The following is a 19280-nucleotide window of genomic DNA, read 5'->3' on the forward strand; positions in this document are numbered from 1 at the left end:
AGAACATATCGCATCTTGTCTCTGTACTTCAGTTGAGCACCGCTTCCAGCCCTGCAGTCACTGCCTACCACAAAGGACAGGCATTTACTTACATCTAAAGTTACTCTACAATTATCTGCAGCCCCAGGAGCAAGCGCCTGGAGTTGTTTCTTCTAGAAAGCAGGAACATGACATATCCAGATGAATAATTTCTCTTCCCACCTGTGCTGTGGATCCTGCCACACCACACACGGGTCACCAGACATCGCAAGGGGACGTCAGTGGTTTTACTTTCCGGCTGTGGGAAGTCTGTACGGTAACTCCAGAAAAAATATCATTCAATATTTCTAATTCAGTGAGTATTCCAATCACTTCAAACCAAAGTTTCAGCAGGAGACTCTGCTGCCACCTTCTGAGATCGCCGTTACTGCAGGTGCCCCCAAAACAACTAAAAATAGCTTGTTTCCCCCCAGTTATGTCATCAAACCAAGGGAAGGGTTTCTTTTGCAAAGAAAGAGCCAACCCCCACCCCCTCCCCGCTCAGGGAGCGCTGCTCTCAGCGAGCATCCCGGCCCCAGCCTTCAGCTCGAGTTTCGCCTCCCCCACATGACATAAAAATAGGTTTAAACAAGAGAAACTAGAGCAGCCCGTTCGCAGTCAATGCAGACGAAGCTTGCTGACCTTTGAGGCGGTTACAGCGCAGTACTCCTGACTATAGCTGACTCAATATATACATAAACACATAAAAGAGACACATGAGTGTATAGCGTTCCCAGTTTAGCACCACAATCAGTAGCCAAGACAATCCAGCGCTGTTACAGAACGTGTTTTAAGTTGTGTCATTAACCAGCCATCTCGTTTCCAGCCTGGGCAGAGAAGCAGAGGAGTAAATCAGCCCCTGACCATTGATCGGTGTCTGGACGCAGGCAGAGCAGTGGGAGCGGACCCATACCACGGCCGAACACGGGGGATCCCTGGAAGGCAGCGAGGCCGTGGCGGCGCTCCCCCCGAGCCCTACATTCACACAGAAAAGAAGGGGTTTTTTGGTGGGGGAAGCGAGGTCCCAGCCCTCGGCGCAGCCACACCAACAGGGAGACGCTCAGCTCGGACAGGACCAAGCCTGAAGCCACCACAGCGAGGGTACAAGGCCCGAGAAGCCAAGAGGAGCTCCAGACACCCCTGGGAGGGCTTCAGCAGCACGGCCCGTGGGCTACAGAGGCCCTGGACAGCCACGGCCCACGGGACGGGGCAGCCCCCCAGGCCCGGGGGTGAGGGAAGGCCCCGGTCCCGGGGGCACAGCGGGGCCCGCCGCCGGCCCTCCACCCCCAGGGCGGCCCCACAGCAGAGGTGGACGACCCGAGAGCAGCCGGTTCTCACCTTTTTGCCTTTCTTGCCCTCCTCCTCCATGTCTCCGGCGGCGGCGGCCCCGGCCCCCCCCGGGGCATCCCCGCAGCGGCCGTGCTCGCCCGGCCTCCGTGCTCGGCGGGGCCCAGCAACCCGGTCTCAGTGCCCGGTGGTGACCATAGCCCACCCGGCTCCCGCTCCCGGCCGCGGCCCAGCCCGGAGCCGCCTCAGCACCACCAACAACTTTTCAATCCTGCCGCCATCTTGGGCGGCGGCTTCCCGGCGTGCACCGCGCCCCGCCCTCCGCCCGGAGGACTGACGTCAGTCCTCCCCGGCCGCGCGGGGCGTGGCCGGGGGAAAAAAGAGCCGCACCGCGCATGCGCTGACCCCCCCCCGCCGCGGGGACCGGCCGGCCCCGCCCACTACTGGAACGGCGGGAGCGATGGCCACGCCCACCCCATCCGACCACGCCCGCTCCGATGGCCGGCTCCGCCCACCGCCCGCTGGCCTCGCCCCTTCGGCGTGGTCCCGCCCCCGCGCGCTGACGTCACGCGCCGGCGTAGCCCCGCCCTCAGCCATGGCGGCAGCAGCGACAGGTAGGGGAGGGTGGCCCGGTCCGGCCCGGCTACCATCTGCCGCAATCCTTCGCCATCCGCGGCCGGGCCCGCTCCCACGGACCGGGAGAGGAGCGGGGGCTTCCCGGGGCAGCGCGGGGTGAGGCTCTTTTCCCCCATCGGGCCCCGATGCCGCCGCTGTGGGGCGCGGTGCATGCTGGGAAGGGTAGTCCTCCATAGGCCGCGTCTGCCCGCCCGGGGCCTTCCCTGGGGGGAGCGGGGCTCACCGGGCCGAGGGCTGCGTGTCCCCGGGGGCCCGGCCGTGCCCGCTTCCCACTGCCCCCCCCACCCCGCCCTAGCAAGCCTACCAGCGTGGGGGGGCCTGGCGTGGCCCCCGCCATTCCTGCAGCGCTTGCCAGAGCAGCCCCGGGACGGTTTGAGGCCTCTCCCCGCTTTCCCCGGGGGGGGGGTTATAGACATCCCGGACACCCCCGTGCCCGGGGGGAGATCGGGACATTTTGGGGGACCCTCGGGCAGGGCCCGGCCGCCTGCTGCCTTCTCCGGCCCTGCTGACGCTGTTCTTTCCCTCTTCGGTTTCAGGCTCCCACTCTGACCATGCGGAGGGAAGTAGGAAGGCGCCTGGAACAGCGGAGGTGGGTTGCGTCATCGTAATTAGCCTAACTGTGTCTTAATTAGCTCTGCCGAACCTCCTCAGCCACCGAACAAGAGTCTGGCAGGGCTGAAACCCCACCACAGAGCTGCGGCGTGGGGTCCCGCTCGCGCCAGGTCGTGCTCCTGCTGACGCGAGGCGAGTTGGGGTGATGCGAGGCAAGTTGGGGTGACGCCACGAGGTCCCGCTCGTCCCTCATCACCCCTCGCTCCGGTTGGACCTTCTTGGGGTGGAGGGGGTGATCATGGCGACCACGCCGCGTGCCGGAACGCAGCCGGTGAGGCTTGCCCGTGCCATCCGGCTGGGCACGGAGAGCCTCGAAGGCGGTGACGCCGCGAGTCGCACCCTGATCTCTTTGACGGCTCGGTGGGTTTATTTGGCAACCGCCACCGTTATGGGTGTTGCCGCAAGCCTACCAGCGTGGGGGGGCCTGGCGTGGCCCCCGCCATTCCTGCAGCGCTTGCCAGAGCAGCCCCGGGACAGTTTGAGGCCTCTCCCTGCCTTCCCCGGGGAGGGGTTATAGACATCCCAGACACCCCCGTGCCCAGGGGGAGCCCCGCGGCCCTCGGGCTGGGCCCGGCTGGCTGTGCCGAGCGCGGCGGTGCCGGTTGCCACCTCCTCCGGCCCCGCTGACACCGTTCATTCCCTCTTTGGTTTCAGGTTCCCGCTCCAATGCGGAGGGACGTAGGAAGGCACTGGGAACAGCAGAGGTGGGTTCTGGCATCGTAATTACCCTAATTCGGTCTAATTAGCTCTGCCGAACGCCGCTGCCGCAGTCTCGTCTCGTCGTTAGCCACCAAACGAGCCTCTCGGGGCCGAAATCCCATGAGGGGAGCGGGGCTGGGGTGACCCACCTGGTTCCTGCAGCGCTGGCCGGAGCAGCGTGGGGGCAGTTTGAGGCTCTAGACATCCCTCCCTCCCCCCCTTCCTAATTAATCCAGCTAATTAAATCTACAGGCAAACAAGTGGCTCCTGCATGCTGGGACAGACAGGAGAAGGCAGCACGGGTCAGCCATGCCCACCCACGCGGGTGTTTGTTCGGCTCTAACCGGCGATTCTTGCCTGCTACCGCGATGCCAGGGCTGGAAAGAGGAGCCGGCGTGAAGCCGCTGTCGGCGATGCTTTTGCCACGCGGCCGAATCCTGCCGGCAGTAAGGGGAATGACACGGATTCGGCGATGCCAAAAGCCGCCGGCGTCAGGAGATTTAAATACTAGTTCTCAACTTGTCGCCATCGTGACTCCAAACCTTTTTTTTTCCCTCGATTTTAGGTGAAAATCTATTAGGTCACCCGTTTTTGGCACAACCGCCGGGAAAACTGGATGGCAACCCTCACAGAAAAGCTTGCCGTGCTCCTCGCTCGCTCGGTAAGGAGGTTTTTTGGTACTTGGGCTTTACTGGGAGTAACTTACGGTTTAAAAAGTGGAACTGGGAATACTGGTGACCGCTGGTTTGCCGTGATAACCACAAGTGGAGCCGTGGAATTTATATCCTGCCTCGTTAATGCCGTAATCCTCATTGTTCTAATGATTACCCCCTTTCTTTTCCAGCTGGATACCGGCACGGGGGTCCCCTCTCCGATGATCCTCACCTTGACTTGTCCTCCCCAGAGCTCCCAGTTACCTGGGTTTAACTGGGGATACTGGGATGAGAATGGGTGGTGCCGGCCTCTTAATAAATAATCGATTTCCCGTTGGGTTTTTGGCGTGATGTGGTGATGGGGGCGGGGACACACGGCGACAGGTTTGGGGACGCCGCGATGCTCCCGTGGGACTCGGCAGCCCCCAGCGACCATCACCGTGGCGTGATGACCCCAGCCCCACGGCCGCCCCACCTCACCGTCACCCCACGGGAGGTGACGATGACACCGGGTCCTCCCCGTCCCCCCCGCGCCTGCGCCGCGGTTTTGGCGGTCGTTGGCAGCGCAGGAAGCCGGCGTGGGCGAGTGGGGGAAGTGGGTGCGCGACGGGCGCGGCATGGCGGAGCTGGAGGGTCCCGAATTCGGCAAAGCCGACTTCGTCCTCCTGGACGAGGTGACCATGGAGCAGTTCCTGGAGAACCTGCGCCGGCGGTACGGGGCGGGGGACGCGGCGGGGCGGAAGGCGGGGGGGTGAGGCCGGGGGCACCCCAAGGCGCCGTCCCGGTACAGCCGGGGCGTTAAGCTGGGCGCCGGCTGTTCCCGGCACGGGCGATGCGCCGCCAGACTCCACAGCATCGCCCTCCCGGCAGCCGGGACGTGGGGCTTTGGCGTCGCGGTGATGGGGGGGCACCGGTGACCCCGAGTCCCCCGGGGGATGCGGAAGCAACCGGCGCCAAACCCCGGCTCCGCAAGAAGCATCTGGGCGGTGCCCCATGGCCCCTGGGGGGAAACTGAGGCACGTCCCCGTCCCCCCCCGGAGCGAGTTGGGGGGCTGGCGTGGGCTGGGGGGGAGCGCACCCGTGTGTCCCACCCTGGGGGCCCCCACGTTTCCTGCCTGCTCCCGCGCCTGCAGGTGCTGCCTGCAGGAAGAGCCGCTCTCCCGCTGCCCCACGGCACCTGTGGGGTGGCTGGTTCTGCCCCATAGCGTGGGTCTCGGGGTGGGGCGGGGGTGCCTAAGCCCCGTGGAGTGGGGCTTTGCCCCATAGCACGCTGCCCAGGCCCCACGGGGAGGCACCCTGCCCCACAGCGCCCGGTATTCTGCCTGTGCCGTGGATCCTGCCCCACGGCGCGGCGCTCCGCGGGGCGTGGATCCTGCCCCACGGCACAGCACCCCGCAGGGCACCACCCTGCTCCACAGCACGGCGCCCCGCAGGATGTCACCCTACCTCCCACAGCACCCCACAGGATGCCACCTCGCCACACAGCCCAGCACCCCACAGGATGTCGTCCCACCCCACAGCACAGGGTGCCACCCTGCAGCCTACCACCCTGCCCCATGGCTCAGCACCCCACGGGATGTCATCCCACCCCCTAGCTCAGCACCCTGCAGGGTGACACCCTACCCCCTGGCATAGCACCCCACAGGGTGTCATCCTGCCCCACGGCACCGTACAGGGCGTACGTCCTGCCCCATAGCGCAGCACCCCGCAGGATGCTGCCCCGCGGCACAGCGTGCCATCCCACCCCACAGCACCCCGTCAGCCATCCTGCCACGCAGCGCGGCGCCCCGTGGGTGCCTCCAGGGTGCCTTGCCGCCCCACAGCACAGCACCCCACGGGGTGCCACCCCAGCCCCACGGCCCCCCCCGCTGCGTGCAGGTTCTCGCAGGGCCGCATCTACACCTACATCGGGGAGGTGGTGGTGGCGGTGAACCCTTACCGAACGCTGGAGCTCTACGGCCCGCCGGCGGTGGAACGCTACCGCGGCCGCGAGCTCTACGAGCGCCCGCCCCACCTCTTCGCCCTGGCCGACGCCGCTTACAAGGCCATGAAGCGCCGCGCCAAGGACACCTGCATCGTCATTTCGGGTAGGTGGACGGCGGCGGTTGTTGGGGGGGGGGGGGGCCGCGTGTGGGGCACCCTTGGGTGGGCTCCCCTCGCCCAGTCCCTGCCCTCCTTTGCCAGGCGAGAGCGGGGCGGGCAAGACGGAGGCCAGCAAATACATCATGCAGTACATCGCCGCCATCACCAACCCCACCCAACGCGCCGAGGTGGAGAGGTGGGTCCTGCCCCACGGCGCCGGCGGGAGGGATGGGGGCTGGGGCTGGGGGGGGCCATAGGGTGGGGGGTCCCCGGTGGCCTTGTCTATGGGGTCGGAGTGGGGAGACGGGGGTACCCCACGCTCATAAGGGTGGTCTGGGGGTACCGGGGGTGGGTGCTCCATGCCCGTAGGGATCGTGGGGGGCAAATGGGGTGTCCCACGCCTGTAGGGGGGTCCTGGGGGGCCCCATGGCCATAGGGGTGGTGCGGGGGGCCCAGGGGTGCCGCGTCCTGCGCCCATCGGTGAGGCTGCAGCCGCGCCGTGTTCTGTGCGCCATGCCGTGCCGCGCCGTGCCGCGCCGCACCATTCCACACCGTGGTGTGCCGTGCCATTCCGTGCCGTGCCGTGCCGCCCCACGCAGGGTGAAGAACGTGCTGCTGAAGTCCAACTGCGTCCTGGAAGCCTTCGGCAACGCCAAGACCAACCGCAACGACAACTCCAGCCGCTTCGGCAAGTACATGGACATCAACTTCGACTTCAAGGGCGACCCCACCGGCGGCCACATCCACAACTACCTCCTGGAGAAGGTGCGGGGGTGCCGCGGGTGGGCACGGCCGGGTGGGTGCTGCGCCCACGCGGACGCCGCCCGGCACCCACCCCCTGCGCCCTCTTCCAGTCCCGAATCCTCCAGCAGCAGCCGGGAGAGAGGAACTTCCACGCCTTCTACCAGGTGAACCGGGGGACGGGGTGGGGTGGATGAGGTGGGATCTGTGGGATGGGATGGGGATGGGATGGATGGGATCAATGGGATGGGATGGATGAGGTGGGTGGGGTGGGATCTACGGGATGAGATGGGGATGGGATGGATGGGATCTACGGGATGGGATGGGATCTATGGGATGAACAGGATCTACGGAATGGGATGGGGATGGGATCTATGGGATGGGATGGGATGGATGAGGTGGGTGGGATGGGATGTATGGGATGAGATGGGGATGGGATGGATGGGATCTACAGGATGGGATGGTGATGGGATGGATGGGATCTATGGGATGGATGGGATGGATAGTATCTATGGGGTGGGACGGATGGGATAGGATGGATGGGATCTACGGGATAGGACGGGGATGGGATGGATGAGATGGGATGGATGGGATCTACAGGATGAGATGGGGATGGGATGGATGGGATCTATGGGATGGATGGTATCTATGGGGTGGGACGGATGGGATGGGATGGATGGGATCTACAGAATGAGATGGGGATGGGATGAGAAGGTTGGGATGGGACAGGTGAGACAGGACAGATGGGATGGGATGGATGGGATCTACAAGATGGGGTGGGGTGTGATGGGGTGGATGAGATGGATGGGATGGGGACAGGATGGATGGAATGGGAGGGATGAGAAGGGATCGGATGAGATGGGATCTCTGGGATGAGATGGAGATGGGATGGGGATGGGATGGATGGGATGAGAAGGTTGGGATGGGTTAGATGAGATGGGTTAGGTGAGATGGGATGGATGGGATCTACGGGGTGGGGTGGGGGGGTTTGATGGGATGCGGACAGGATGGAGTGAAAAGGTTGGGATGGGATGGATGGGATCTATGGGATGAGATGGGGATGGGATGGATGGGATGAGAAGGTTGGGATGGAACAGATGGGACCGGTGGGATGGATGGGATCGATGGGATGGAGTGGGATGGAGGGGGCAGATGGGATAAATGGGACGGCGACGGACGGGGCAGGGTGAGATAGGACGCGTTGGGATGGGACGGGATGGGCTGCGACAGGGTACGGGGACACCGAACGGCACCAGCCGGGCGGGGGGGCCGCCGGGCCGGGGCTTTCCACCCCCCGGCGTGCCGACGGCCCCCCCCCTTACCCCCCAGCTGCTACTGGGAGCCCCGGCGGCTCTGCTGGCTTCCCTCCACCTCTGCCGGGACCCCGGCGCCTACCGCTACACCCGGGAGGGTGCTCAGGGCTCCGTGAGTGGGGCTGGGGCGGGCGCAGGGTGGGCAGGGGGTGGGCGGGGGGGTCCCGGCCCCTCACGCCGTGTGTGTCCCCCCCAAACCCCGACCCCAGGCCTGCGGGGACGACGCGGACGGCTACCGGGCGGTGGAGGAGGCGATGGCCGTCATCGGCTTCTCCCCGGAGGAGATGGGCTCCGTGCGCCGCATCCTGGCCACCATCCTGCACCTGGTGAGACCCCCACCAGTATGGACCCCCCCGTGCACCAGTATGTTCCCAGGCAGACCGGTATGGCCACAACACACACCAGTATGGTGCTGGGCAAACCAGTACGGCCCCCGTACACCAGTAGGGTCCCCGTGCACCAGTACAGCCCCCCATACCCGTATGGCCCCCCCCCACACCAATACAACCCCCTCACACCAGTATGGCCCCAGGCAGACCAGTATGGTCCCCCCCACACCAGTACAGCCCCAGGCAGACCAGTATGGCACCCACACACCAGTATGGGCCCCTCACACCAGTACAGTCCTGGGCAGACCAGTATGGGTACCCCCCACCAGTGTGGCCCCACCCCACCAGTATGATGCCCCGGACACCAATACAGGCCCATGCAGACCAGTATGGGCCACCTACACCAGTATGGCCCCAGGCAGACCAGTATGGCCCTGGGCAAACCAGTATCATCCCCCTGCCCATTATGTCCTCTGCGCACCAGTACAGCCTGAAGCAGACCAGTACGGCCCTGGGCGAACCAGTACAGCCCCATGTAAATAAGCACGGCCCCACACTACCCAGTACAGACCAATGCAAACAAGTAGAGACCAGTTCAAACCAGTACAGTCCCACAGAAACCAGTGCACCCCTACACAGTGTAGTACAGCCCAACGCAAACCAGTATAGCCCAATGCAAGCCAGCATGGCCCAGTATGGCCCACGACAGCCCCACGCAAACCAGTATGGCCCAGCGCAGCCCAGTGCAAACCAGTATGGCCCAGCACAGCCCAGCAAAGCCCAGCGCAGCCCAATGCAAACCAGTATGGCCCAGCACAGCCCAGCAAAGCCCAGCTCAGCCCAATGCAAACTAGCATGGCCCAGCTCAGCCCAATGCAAACCAGTATGGCCCAGCACAGCCCAGCAAAGCCCAGTTCAGCCCAATGCAAACCAGCATGGCCCAGCTCAGCCCAGTGCAAACCAGCATGGCCCAACACAGCCCAATGCAATCCAGTATGGCCCAGCACAGCCCAGCAAAGCCCAGCACAGCTCAATGCAAACCAGCATGGCCCAGCTCAGCCCAGTGCAAACCAGCATGGCCCAGCACAGCCTAATGCAAACCAGAATGGCCCAACACAGCCCAATGCAAACTAGTATGGCCCAGCACAGCCCAGCATGGCCCAGCACAGCCCAATGCAAACCAGCATGGCCCAGCACAGCCCAGCATGGCCCAGCACAGCCCAATGCAAACCAGCATGGCCCAGCACAGCCCAACGCAAACCAGCATGGCCCAGCACAGCCCAATGCAAACCAGCATGGCCCAGCTCAGCCCAGTTCAAACCAGCATGGCCCAACACAGCCCAATGCAAACCAGCATGGCCCAGTTCAGCCCAATGCAAGCCGGTATGGCCCAGCTCAACGCAATGCAAACCGGTGTAGCCCAATGCAAAGCAGCATGGCCCAGAAAAGCCCAGTACAGCCCAATTCAAACCAGTATAGCCCCATACAAACCAGTACAGCCCTGTATGGCCCAGTCCAGCCCGGGGTACGGGAGCGGCTCGTGCCGGGACACCCCAGCCCCTTGCCGGGGGGCTCCCGGGTGTCCCCCCACCTTCGTCCTCCAACGTGGCGTGACGGGGCTGCCCCAGGGCAACGTCGCGTTCGCGGCGGAGGGCGAGACGGCGGCGGTGGAGGACGCGGCGCAGCTCTCGGCGCTGGCCGAGCTGACGGCCACGGCGCCCGGCAGCCTGCGCCAGGCTCTCCTGACCCGCACCGTGGCGGCCGGCGGCGGCGAGCTGATCGAGAAGGGCCACAGCCCCAAGGAGGCTGCCTACGCCCGGGACGCCTGCGCCAAGGTACGGAGGGGACGTAGGGTGATAGGCGTCCCCCCCCCAGCACCCTCGGGTGCCCACCACCCTGTCCCTGTCCCCAGGCCATCTACGAGCGTCTCTTTTGCTGGATCGTGGGGCGCATCAACGCCAGCATCGCCGCCCACGACTACGACGTCCGCCTGCACGGCAAGAGCACCGTCATCGGCGTCCTCGATATCTACGGCTTCGAGATCTTCGACACCAACAGGTGACCTGGGCTGGGGGGGGGGACGTGGGGACGCTTGGGGGGGACAGGACCAGGGAGGAACACGGTGAGGGGATTGGGGGTGGGAAGGATGTGTGGAGGGGACGGGGGGGGACACGTGGAGGGGACAGGACCTGGGGGGGGACATGTGGAGGGGACAGGGCTTGAGAAGGACGCGTGGAAGTGACGGGACCCCAGAGGGACGCATAGCAGGGGAGGAGAGGATGCCCGAGGGACACACGGATGGAACAGGACCTGGGAGGGACGCAGGTCGGGGATGGGACCTGGGAGGGGACCCCTGGAGGGGACAGGACTTGGGGGGGACACATGGAGGGGGAGGATGCCCAAGGGACACGTGGAAGGGGACGGGACCACAACGGACACATGGAGGTGACGGGACGGGGACCAGGAGGGACACACAGAGGGACAGGACCGTGAGGGACAGCAGCAGGGCCATGCATCTCGGGGGGTGCGCAGGGGAACGGGATGGGGGGGGGACCGGGTGGCGGTGACCGTCCCGACGCCCTTGCCCGCAGCTTCGAGCAGTTCTGCATCAACTACTGCAACGAGAAGCTGCAGCAGCTCTTCATCGAACTGATCCTGCGGCAGGAGCAGGCTGAGTACCAGCGAGAGGGCATCGCCTGGCAGAGCGTGAGGGGACGGAGGGGGCCGAGGGAGACACGGTGGGGGGGACACGGGGGGGACATCGCCTGGCAGAGCGTGGCGGGGACACGGGGAACATGGCGGGGACACACACACGGATGCCATCGCCTGGCATGGTGAGATTTGGGGGCAACTCAGGGTAGCTGGGGGGGGCAATTCGGGGTGCCCACCCCCGTGCCACCCCCCTTCCCGCCCCAGATCGAGTACTTCAGCAACGAGCCCATCGTGGAGCTGGTGGAGCAGCCGCACCGCGGCATCCTGGCACTGTTGGACGAGGCTTGCCTGGCAGCGGGGACCGTCACCGACTCCCTCTTCCTCGCCTCCATGGACGCCCGCCTCGGCCGCCACCCCCACTACACCAGCCGTAAGGTGCTTCTGGGGGGAAATTAGGGGGAGCTGGGGGTCTGTGGGCAGGGAGCTGACAGCCCCCCCCACCCCGCTCCCCAGCTCTGCCCCACAGACAAGACCATGGAGTTCAACCGGGACTTTCGCATCAAGCACTACGCTGGAGATGTCACGTGAGGGGGGCACGGAGGAGGGCCGTGGTGGACCATGGGCATCCTTGGGTGGCCATGGGGCTGTGGGCCACCATGGAGGTCTTTAGGAGGCCATGAGGGGCATGGGGGGGGGGCCTGCTTGGGACCAGGGGGCTCTTGAGGGTCTACAGTTGACTGTGGGGTCTTGAAGAACGATGGGGGACCATGTGGGAGCATGGAGGGGGAACACGGGACTGGGGGGGGGATCTTGAGGGACTGTGGGAGGTGGTTTGGGGTCATGGGGGACCACCAGGCTGGGGGGACTGGTGGGGGGTCAGTTGGGGCTGTGGGAGTGTGGGTGGCCATTGGGGACTATGGACATCATGAGTGGCCACGGAGTTGTGGGGGGCCGTGGGGGACCATGGGTGGCCCTGGGGCCATGAGGGACCTTGGGAGGGCATGGGGGGGACTGTGGGGACCACTTGGGACCAGGGGTCTATAGGGGCTCTTGGGGGTCTATGGTTGACCATGAGGCCTTGGAGAACCGTGGAGGGCCATGTGGGAGCATGGATGGGGGACACGGGAGTGTGGGGGGGGCCTTGAGAGATTGTGGGAGGTGGTTTGGGGTCATGAGGGACCATCAGGCTGTGGGGATCATGGGAACTGTGGGAGTCTGGGGGGTGTCAGCTGGGGCCATGGGAGTGTGGGTGACCGTTGGGGAGTATGGACATCGTGAGTGGCCATGGGTTTGTGGGCGGCCATGGAGAACCATGGGGGACCATGGGTGGCCTTGGGACTATGAGGAACCTTGGGAGGGCATGGGGGACAATGGGGGGCCACTTGGGACCATAGAGGGCCACAGGGGACTATGGGATGGCCTTGGTTGACCGTGGGGCTTTGAGGACCCCCAGGGTATTGCACGGAGCCATTTAGGACCACGGGAGGCCATTTGGGGGACCGTTGAGGTCCGTGGGGTCTGGGAGGTCCCCAGAGATCACGTGCAGTAGGACAGGCCGTGTAGGACATGCCGTGCCATATCCTGGGGACAGTGGGGACAGGGTTGGGGGACTCCGTGTCCATCAGCACTGAACCCCACAGTCCCCTGGCCTCCATGGGTGCCCCCAGGGCCACCCCCAGGGCCACATGTCACCTCTGCATGGAGCTTGGTGCCCCTGGTAGCCCCTGGCCCACCACGGGCAGGAAGGACTGCCTGGATGCCTGGGTCCCGTAGGATGCAGCTCCCCCCCCAACCACCCCAGGGCACCTGGACGAGCCCCCCAACATGGTGTCCCCTCCCTCAGGTACTCAGTGGAGGGTTTCCTGGACAAGAACAAGGACACGCTCTTCCAGGACTTCAAACGGCTCTTCTACAACAGGTTGGGGACAGGGGGGGCACAGCTTGGGGGGGGGGCTGGTGGCACAGCCATGGGGTGGGAGCGGGGTGCCCGGTGCTGCCAGCCCCACACCGATGCTGTCCCCAGCGCGGACGCCGTGCTGCGTGCCATGTGGCCTGACGGCGAGCAGAGCATCACCGAAGTCACCAAACGCCCGCTGACCACCGGCACGCTCTTCAAGAACTCCATGGTGGCCCTGGTGGAGAACCTCGCCTCCAAGGTAAGGGACCGGGGACAGCCAGGCATGTCCCCGTGCCAGCCTGGCATCTCCCTGCACCAATTTGACGTGTCCCCACGCCAGCTGGGCACGTCCCCAACCCATCTTGGTATGTCCCCATAGCAGCTGCGCATGGCTCCAAGCTGCACGGGCATGCTCCTGAGCCAGCCAACATGTCCCCAAGACAGCCAGGCACGTCTCCAAGACAGCCAAGATGTCCCTGAGCTAGCCAGACATGTCTCCAAGCCAGCCAAGATGTCCCCAAGCCAGCCAGGCATGTCTCCAAGCCAGCCAAGATGTCCCTGAGCCAGCCTGCCATGTCCCTGAGCCAGCCAAGATGTCCCTGAGCCAGCCTGGCATGTCTCCAAGCCAGCCAAGATGTCCTCGAGCCAGCCAGGCATGTCCCTGTGCCAGCCAAGATGTCCCTGAGCCAGCCAGGCATGTCCCTAAGCCAGCCAAGATGTCCCCGAGCCAGCCTGGCATGTCCCCAAGCCAGCCAAGATGTCCCTGAGCCAGCCTGCCATGTGTCCAAGCCAGCCAAGATGTCCCTGAGCCAGCCTGCCATGTCCCTGAGCCAGCCAGGCATGTCCCCAAGCTAGCCAAGATGTCCCTGAGCTAGCCTGGCATGTCTCCAAGCTAGCCAAGATGTCCTCGAGCCAGCCAAGATGTCCCCGAGCCAGCCTGGCATGTCCCCAAGCCAGCCAAGATGTCCCCGACCCAGCCAAGATGTCCCCAAGCCACCCATGCCCAGTGCAATCCCACCCTGCGTGCCTGGAGCCCCCCAGCCCGGGACGCCCGCGGGGTCGGTGCCACTCGCGAGCGCCACCGCGGTGCCATCCCCTCCGTGTCCCCGCAGGAGCCCTACTACGTGCGTTGCATCAAGCCCAACGATCAGAAGTCGCCGACGCTCTTCGACGAGGAGCGCTGCCGGCACCAGGTCTCCTACTTGGGGCTGCTGGAGAACGTCCGGGTGCGCCGCGCCGGCTTCGCCTACCGCCAGCCCTACCACCGCTTCCTCCTGCGGTACGGTCTGCGCCCCCCATCCCGGGACCCCCGTAAACCCCCCCCGCACCCCCTCACCTCGCTCTGCCCCCCAGGTACAAGATGACCTGTGAGTACACGTGGCCCAACCACCTGATGGCCACCGACCGGGAGGCCACGCAAGCCCTCCTGGAGCAGCACGGCTTCCAGGACGACGTGGCTTACGGCCACACCAAGGTCTTCATCCGCACGCCTCGCACCCTCTTCTGCCTCGAGCAGGAGCGGGCGCAGCTCATCCCCATCATCGTCCTGCTGCTGCAGAAGGTGGGCACGCGCGGCACGAGACGGCTCCGTCTCGGCTCCCACGTGGGGTTTGAAGGGACACCCCGGCACCCGGGGTGCCGGATGGGGAACGACGGTGCTGGCGTGGCGAGCGGGCAAGCCGGGGCTCTGCCTGCACGGGGAGCTGCTGGCGTTGGTGGGCTTGGAGAGGGGCGGCAGGGGCCGGGGACGGCGTGGGGCAGGCTGTGGGGCAGGCTGTGGGGCAGGATGCAGCGCTGGCACGGGGCGCAGCGGGGGGCATTTCTTTGGAGCGGGGCACGGGGCTCCACCGGGGAGGTTTTTTGAGGGGGGAGCAGCATTTTGGGGGCCTGCCGGAGCCGCGATGCCGAGCGCCCACCTCCCTGGTGCCACGGCCGCGCTCCCGATGGGTGGGGGGGGGATCCACGGGGCAGCGGGCCGCCCTGACCGTCGGCGTTCGGCAGGCCTGGCGCGGTGCCCTGGCACGCCGGCGGTGCCGTTACCTGCGCGCCGCCTACACCATCATGGCTTACTACAAACGGCACAAGGTGAAGGCGTACCTGCGGGAGCTGCTGCGGCGCTTCCAGGCCGTCCGCACCCTCCCCGATTTCGGCAAGAGCGTGGTTTGGCCGGAGCCGCCGGCGGTGCTGGCGCGCTTCCAAGACGCCAGCCAGCGCCTCTTCCGCAGGTACCGTCCCGCATCCCGCTCCGCTCGCACGTTGGGATGGGGACGTGGGATGGGGACTTGGGTTGGGAACGTGGGACGGGGACGTGGGACAGGGATGTAGAACGGGAATGTGGGATGGGGACAGGGATGCGAGATGGGGATGTGGGATGGGGACGTGGGCAGGGATGGGGACGTGGGACAGGGATGTGGTCATGTGGTCATGGGATGTGGACGTGGGATGGGGACGTGAGATGGGAATGTGGGACAGGGATGTGGGATGGGGACATGGGACTGGAATGTGGACTGGGGACATGGATGTGGGACGGGGACGTGGATGTGGGACGGAGACGTGGGACAGGGGCACGGGATGGGAATGCGGGACAAGGATGTGGGACAGGGATGCGGGACAGGGACATGTGTCACGACCCAGACTGGACAGACCAGGGAGTCATGTTTAATTCGAAATTCCCTCGGGCTAAATTAAGGTGAAACGACACCAAACGATCAGTTAAAGATTTTATTCATGACAGAAGCAAACTGAACTGGGGAGGCGTGGTAGTAGGTGGCAGGGCTTCTCACAACAGGAATTGGCATAGGACTACTTCTGTAAACCGTGTAACCATATACATCAATTCAGGGAATAAGGAGATCCCTCCCGTTGGGTCCCGAGGTTCAGAGCAGACCCCCTTGCTTTCCGGACTCCTTCTCAGAGAAGGGCTCAGGGGCGGCTGGATCCACTCTGAGTCCCAGACTTGGTCAACGGTTTATGTCTTAAAGGGATGAGGTGTAGGGATTGTGGAAAAGGAAAAGGAAAGAGAGAGAGAGGAGGAAAGAAAGATGTCACCGGTCCTGGGTCCAGCGCTGGTTCAGTCAGCCGAGGGGTCCAGTCCCGGTGGGCTTGCGCACCCGGGGCTTCAGTTTGTGTCCTTTTATCATCCTTGCCCCTCCTTCGGGCGGGCACTCCAACTCATTAGGCTAATGAGCAGTTTGTGAGCCTTTGGGCTTGGGGGTCGTTTGTGGAGTAACTTCTCCTTCCCTGCAGATGTGGCCATGGTTTGATCTTTGTATCAGAACAGCTTATCAGAATGGGGAGCTGCGCACCCTCCAGCACGCCCTCCCCCTCCTGTCGCTGATGTCTGAGCTGATGGGCTTTCCACCTGGGTTCCTTGCTGCGTGGGGTTTGTCTTTAAGCAGAACTTGCCCCACCACAACGTTTGAGACATTAACTCTTCTGGTCTTTCACAACATGGGACAGGGACACGGGATGGGGATGTGGGATGAGGACGTGGGATGGGGATGTGGACTGGAATGTGGGACACGGACGCGTGGGACGTGGGACGGTGACGTGACCGTGCCGCGTGTCCCCAACCCCGCCGCAGGTGGCGAGCACGACAGATCGTCAAGAACATCCCCCCCTCGGAGATGGGGCAGATCCGGGCCAAGGTGGCCGCCATGGAAGCACTGGAGGGGCTGCGGAAGGACTGGGGCTGCCAGCGCAGCTGGGCGCGGGACTACCTCTCCTCGGTAAGGGCTGCCGGCGGGTTTGGGGGTGCCCCACGGCGCACCCCGGGGTGCCACCCCCACCCCACGCCTCGGCTCCCCACAGCCCAGCGAGAACCCGGGGCAGGCGCTGCCCTTCGCCCGCCGCCTCCAGACCCTCAAGGACAAGGTGCATTTCGGCTCCGTCCTCTTCTCCTGCCACGTCCGCAAGGTGAGGGGAGCGGGTGGTCCTGCCCGGCCACCGCGTCGGTGTCACCCCCTCGCCCTGCCCCAGCGTGTCCCCTCGCCTGTCCCCGTCCCCGCAGATCAACCGCTTCAGTAAGAGCCGGGATCGGGCCATCCTCGTGACGGACCAGCACCTCTACAAGCTGGACCCCCGAAAGCAGTACCGGGTGATGCGGGCGCTGCCCCTCAGCACCGTGAGTGTCCCCAAACCCACCGGTGTCCCCTACACCCTGGCCCGGCGAGCCAGGGTGAGGGGGACCCAGGTGTCCTGGCTGTCCCGTTCCCACCCGGAGGTTGGAGACCCCTCCGTGGTCCCCATGGCCCCATCCGCATCGGGACGGTGAACTCCCCTGGGACAGAGGTGTGATGCTGTCCCCACCACGCTGTCCCCACCACGCTGGCCATGCCATGCTGTCCCCACCAAGCCTGTCCTCACCACACTGGCCATGGTGCCTTGGCCACGCCACGCTGCCCGTGCCGTGGCCCCAAGCCCCCCCGCCACCACGCAGCCGTGACACCCAGACGTCCCCGCAGGTGACGGGGGCTGAGCGTGACGAGCTGCCAGGCGCAGCTGGTGGTCTTCCACACCCAGAGCCAGGACGACCTGGCCGTGTGCCTGCACAAGATGCAGCCGGCGGAGGACAACCGGGTGGGCGAGCTGGTGGGCGTCCTCCTGGAGCACTGCCGAGCGTGAGTTGGGGGGATTGGGGGTCGGAGGGGTGGGGGGGGGGGGGGTCCCAGCACCCCGTGAGCTCCCCCTGTACCCCGTCGATGCCGGCATGTCATAGGACCAAGCGGGAGCTGCAGGTCCGGGTCTCCGACTGCATCCAGCTGAGCCTACGTGGGCGCCGGCGGCTGCTGACGGTGGAGACGCGGCCGGGGGCGGTCACCCCCGATTTCGGCAAGAGCCGCGACGGCTTTGTGCTTTACTGGCCCGGGAGATGAGGTGGGGCGGGGGGGGGCACCTGCTCCATCACCCCCCCGACCGCATCCTGCCCGTACCCTGCCCCACTGGCCTCTGCTTAGGACCCCGTAGCCCCACTGTGACCCCCAACCACGTGTCCCCACGGCCCCCCCAGGACGTTGCCGAAGCCTCTGTGGGTGCTGGGAATAAAGAGCTGGATTGGGACCCCCGCAGCCCTCCCCCCCCAAGCATGGCCAGGACCCTCAGGACCACAGGGCTGGGGTCCCCCCCAAAACTGCCCCACAGCTTGGGTCCCTGCTAGCCTGGCGGGGGGGGGGGTGCCCCCAGGTCAGCTGCGGTGGGTCAGGGATGGGGGCACGGATGGAATTGGAGTGGGAAGGGGGTGGTGGAGGATGGGATGGGCTGGGATGGGCTGGGATCGATGGGATGGGGCGGGAAGGCAGCCCCCTGTGCCGGGGCCCTGGCTCCCAGGGTCCCCCGTGCAACCCGGTCCTGATGTCCCTGACACCCTGTATCCTGATGTCCCCAGTACCCAGTGTCCCGAATTCCCTGTGTCCCAGATCCCTGTGTCCCTGACATCCAGTGTCCCGATGGCCCTGGGCCCTGATGTCCCCAGTACCCGGTGTCCCGATGTCCCCGTGTGCTGTGCCCTCACATCCCGGGTCTCGATATCCCTGACAACCTGTGTCCCAACATCCCTGTGTCCCTGATCCCTGTGTCCCTGGGCCCAGGTCCCGATGTCCCTGTGTGCCGACGTGCTGTGTCCTGGGTCCCAATGTCCCTGACACCCAATGTCCCTATGGCCCCCATGTCCTGGCGCCCCCATGTCCTGGATCTCAATATCCCCGACACCCTCTGTCCCGATGTCCCTGTGTCCCAAATCCCGATGTCCTTGTGTCCCAGCTCCCTGTGTCCCTGAGACGCAGCGTCCCAATGTCACTGTATCCTGGGTCCAAATGTCCTGATGTCCCTGTGGTCCCAGGTCCCAATGTCCCTGACACCCAGTATCCCGATGTCCCAAGGTCCCCGTGTCCCGATGTCCTCGATGTCCCTGTGCCCACATCCTGTGTCTCAATGTCCCCGACACCCGGTATCCCCATGCCCCGGGGAGCGATGAACTGGAAAAGGAGGGATGGGAAAACGGGGGGATTTTTCGTGGTTGGAAGAAGGTGGTTCCTGTCCCGCTGGTATTTGGGAAGCCGCTAACGAGCCGAAGAGCTTGTCCCCTGCCATAACTCATCAAACAATTAAATTAATGGGGAAAAAAATAGGAAAAAAACCTGCACCATTGTTCTTCTGATAATAACCACAGTTTTAGAACAGGCCTGGTGGTGGTCTCCTATGGGGAGAACAGGGCATCGCTGGGGACCGCTGATGGGGTATGGGCCTGGAACCTTAAATTTAAATATATGTCCCGATATTGGGGAAGAAACCACAGGAAATCAAGGGACAAGGGCTAATTAACAGGGCTAATTACCTACACCAATCCAAAGGAAGACGCCTTAAA

At 64.8% G+C, this 19280-nt stretch overlaps 2 protein-coding genes, 1 long non-coding RNA gene and 2 other non-coding genes across 6 annotated transcripts in view; 4 read left to right on the forward strand and 1 right to left on the reverse strand.

The window, feature by feature from the left end:
- CCM2 (CCM2 scaffold protein) overlaps positions 1-1619 on the reverse strand; it is a 38322-nt gene extending 36703 nt beyond the window's left edge. Inside the window, 1 exon segment of the mRNA XM_052809055.1 lies at positions 1357-1619. Coding sequence (XP_052665015.1) covers positions 1357-1386 — 30 coding nt within the window. The 5' untranslated portion in view covers positions 1387-1619.
- Positions 1620-1881: 262 nt separating this feature from the next.
- On the forward strand, positions 1882-4243 carry LOC128151527 (uncharacterized). 2 transcript variants are annotated; one of them, XR_008238405.1, is made up of 6 exons: positions 1882-2037; positions 2478-2530; positions 3208-3257; positions 3505-3698; positions 3818-3913; positions 4097-4243. It is a non-coding gene; the product is annotated as an uncharacterized LOC128151527 (long non-coding RNA). The 2 variants fall into 2 exon arrangements; XR_008238401.1 differs by having other exon boundaries at positions 2478-3257.
- On the forward strand, positions 2234-2368 carry LOC128152256 (small nucleolar RNA SNORA9). The gene has a single exon (XR_008238571.1). It is a non-coding gene; the product is annotated as a small nucleolar RNA SNORA9 (small nucleolar RNA).
- Positions 2952-3085, forward strand: LOC128152258 (small nucleolar RNA SNORA9). Its single transcript, XR_008238577.1, has one exon. It is a non-coding gene; the product is annotated as a small nucleolar RNA SNORA9 (small nucleolar RNA).
- Positions 4244-4477: 234 nt separating the features above from the next.
- Positions 4478-18499, forward strand: MYO1G (myosin IG). Its single transcript, XM_052809149.1, is given in 22 exon segments — positions 4478-4617; positions 5784-5992; positions 6090-6183; positions 6587-6752; positions 6842-6895; positions 8058-8153; positions 8251-8367; positions 9999-10205; positions 10283-10428; positions 10962-11076; positions 11287-11457; positions 11536-11606; positions 12866-12940; positions 13046-13178; positions 14032-14198; positions 14273-14480; positions 14921-15144; positions 16503-16647; positions 16730-16834; positions 16929-17046; positions 17358-17538; positions 17637-18499. Coding segments are annotated over 22 exon segments (3054 nt in total). The 5' UTR covers positions 4478-4522; the 3' UTR covers positions 17794-18499.
- The last annotated feature ends 781 nt before the right edge of the window (positions 18500-19280 follow it).

Source organism: Harpia harpyja, chromosome 1 (assembly GCF_026419915.1).
Source record: "Harpia harpyja isolate bHarHar1 chromosome 1, bHarHar1 primary haplotype, whole genome shotgun sequence".
Lineage (NCBI taxonomy): Eukaryota > Metazoa > Chordata > Aves > Accipitriformes > Accipitridae > Harpia > Harpia harpyja.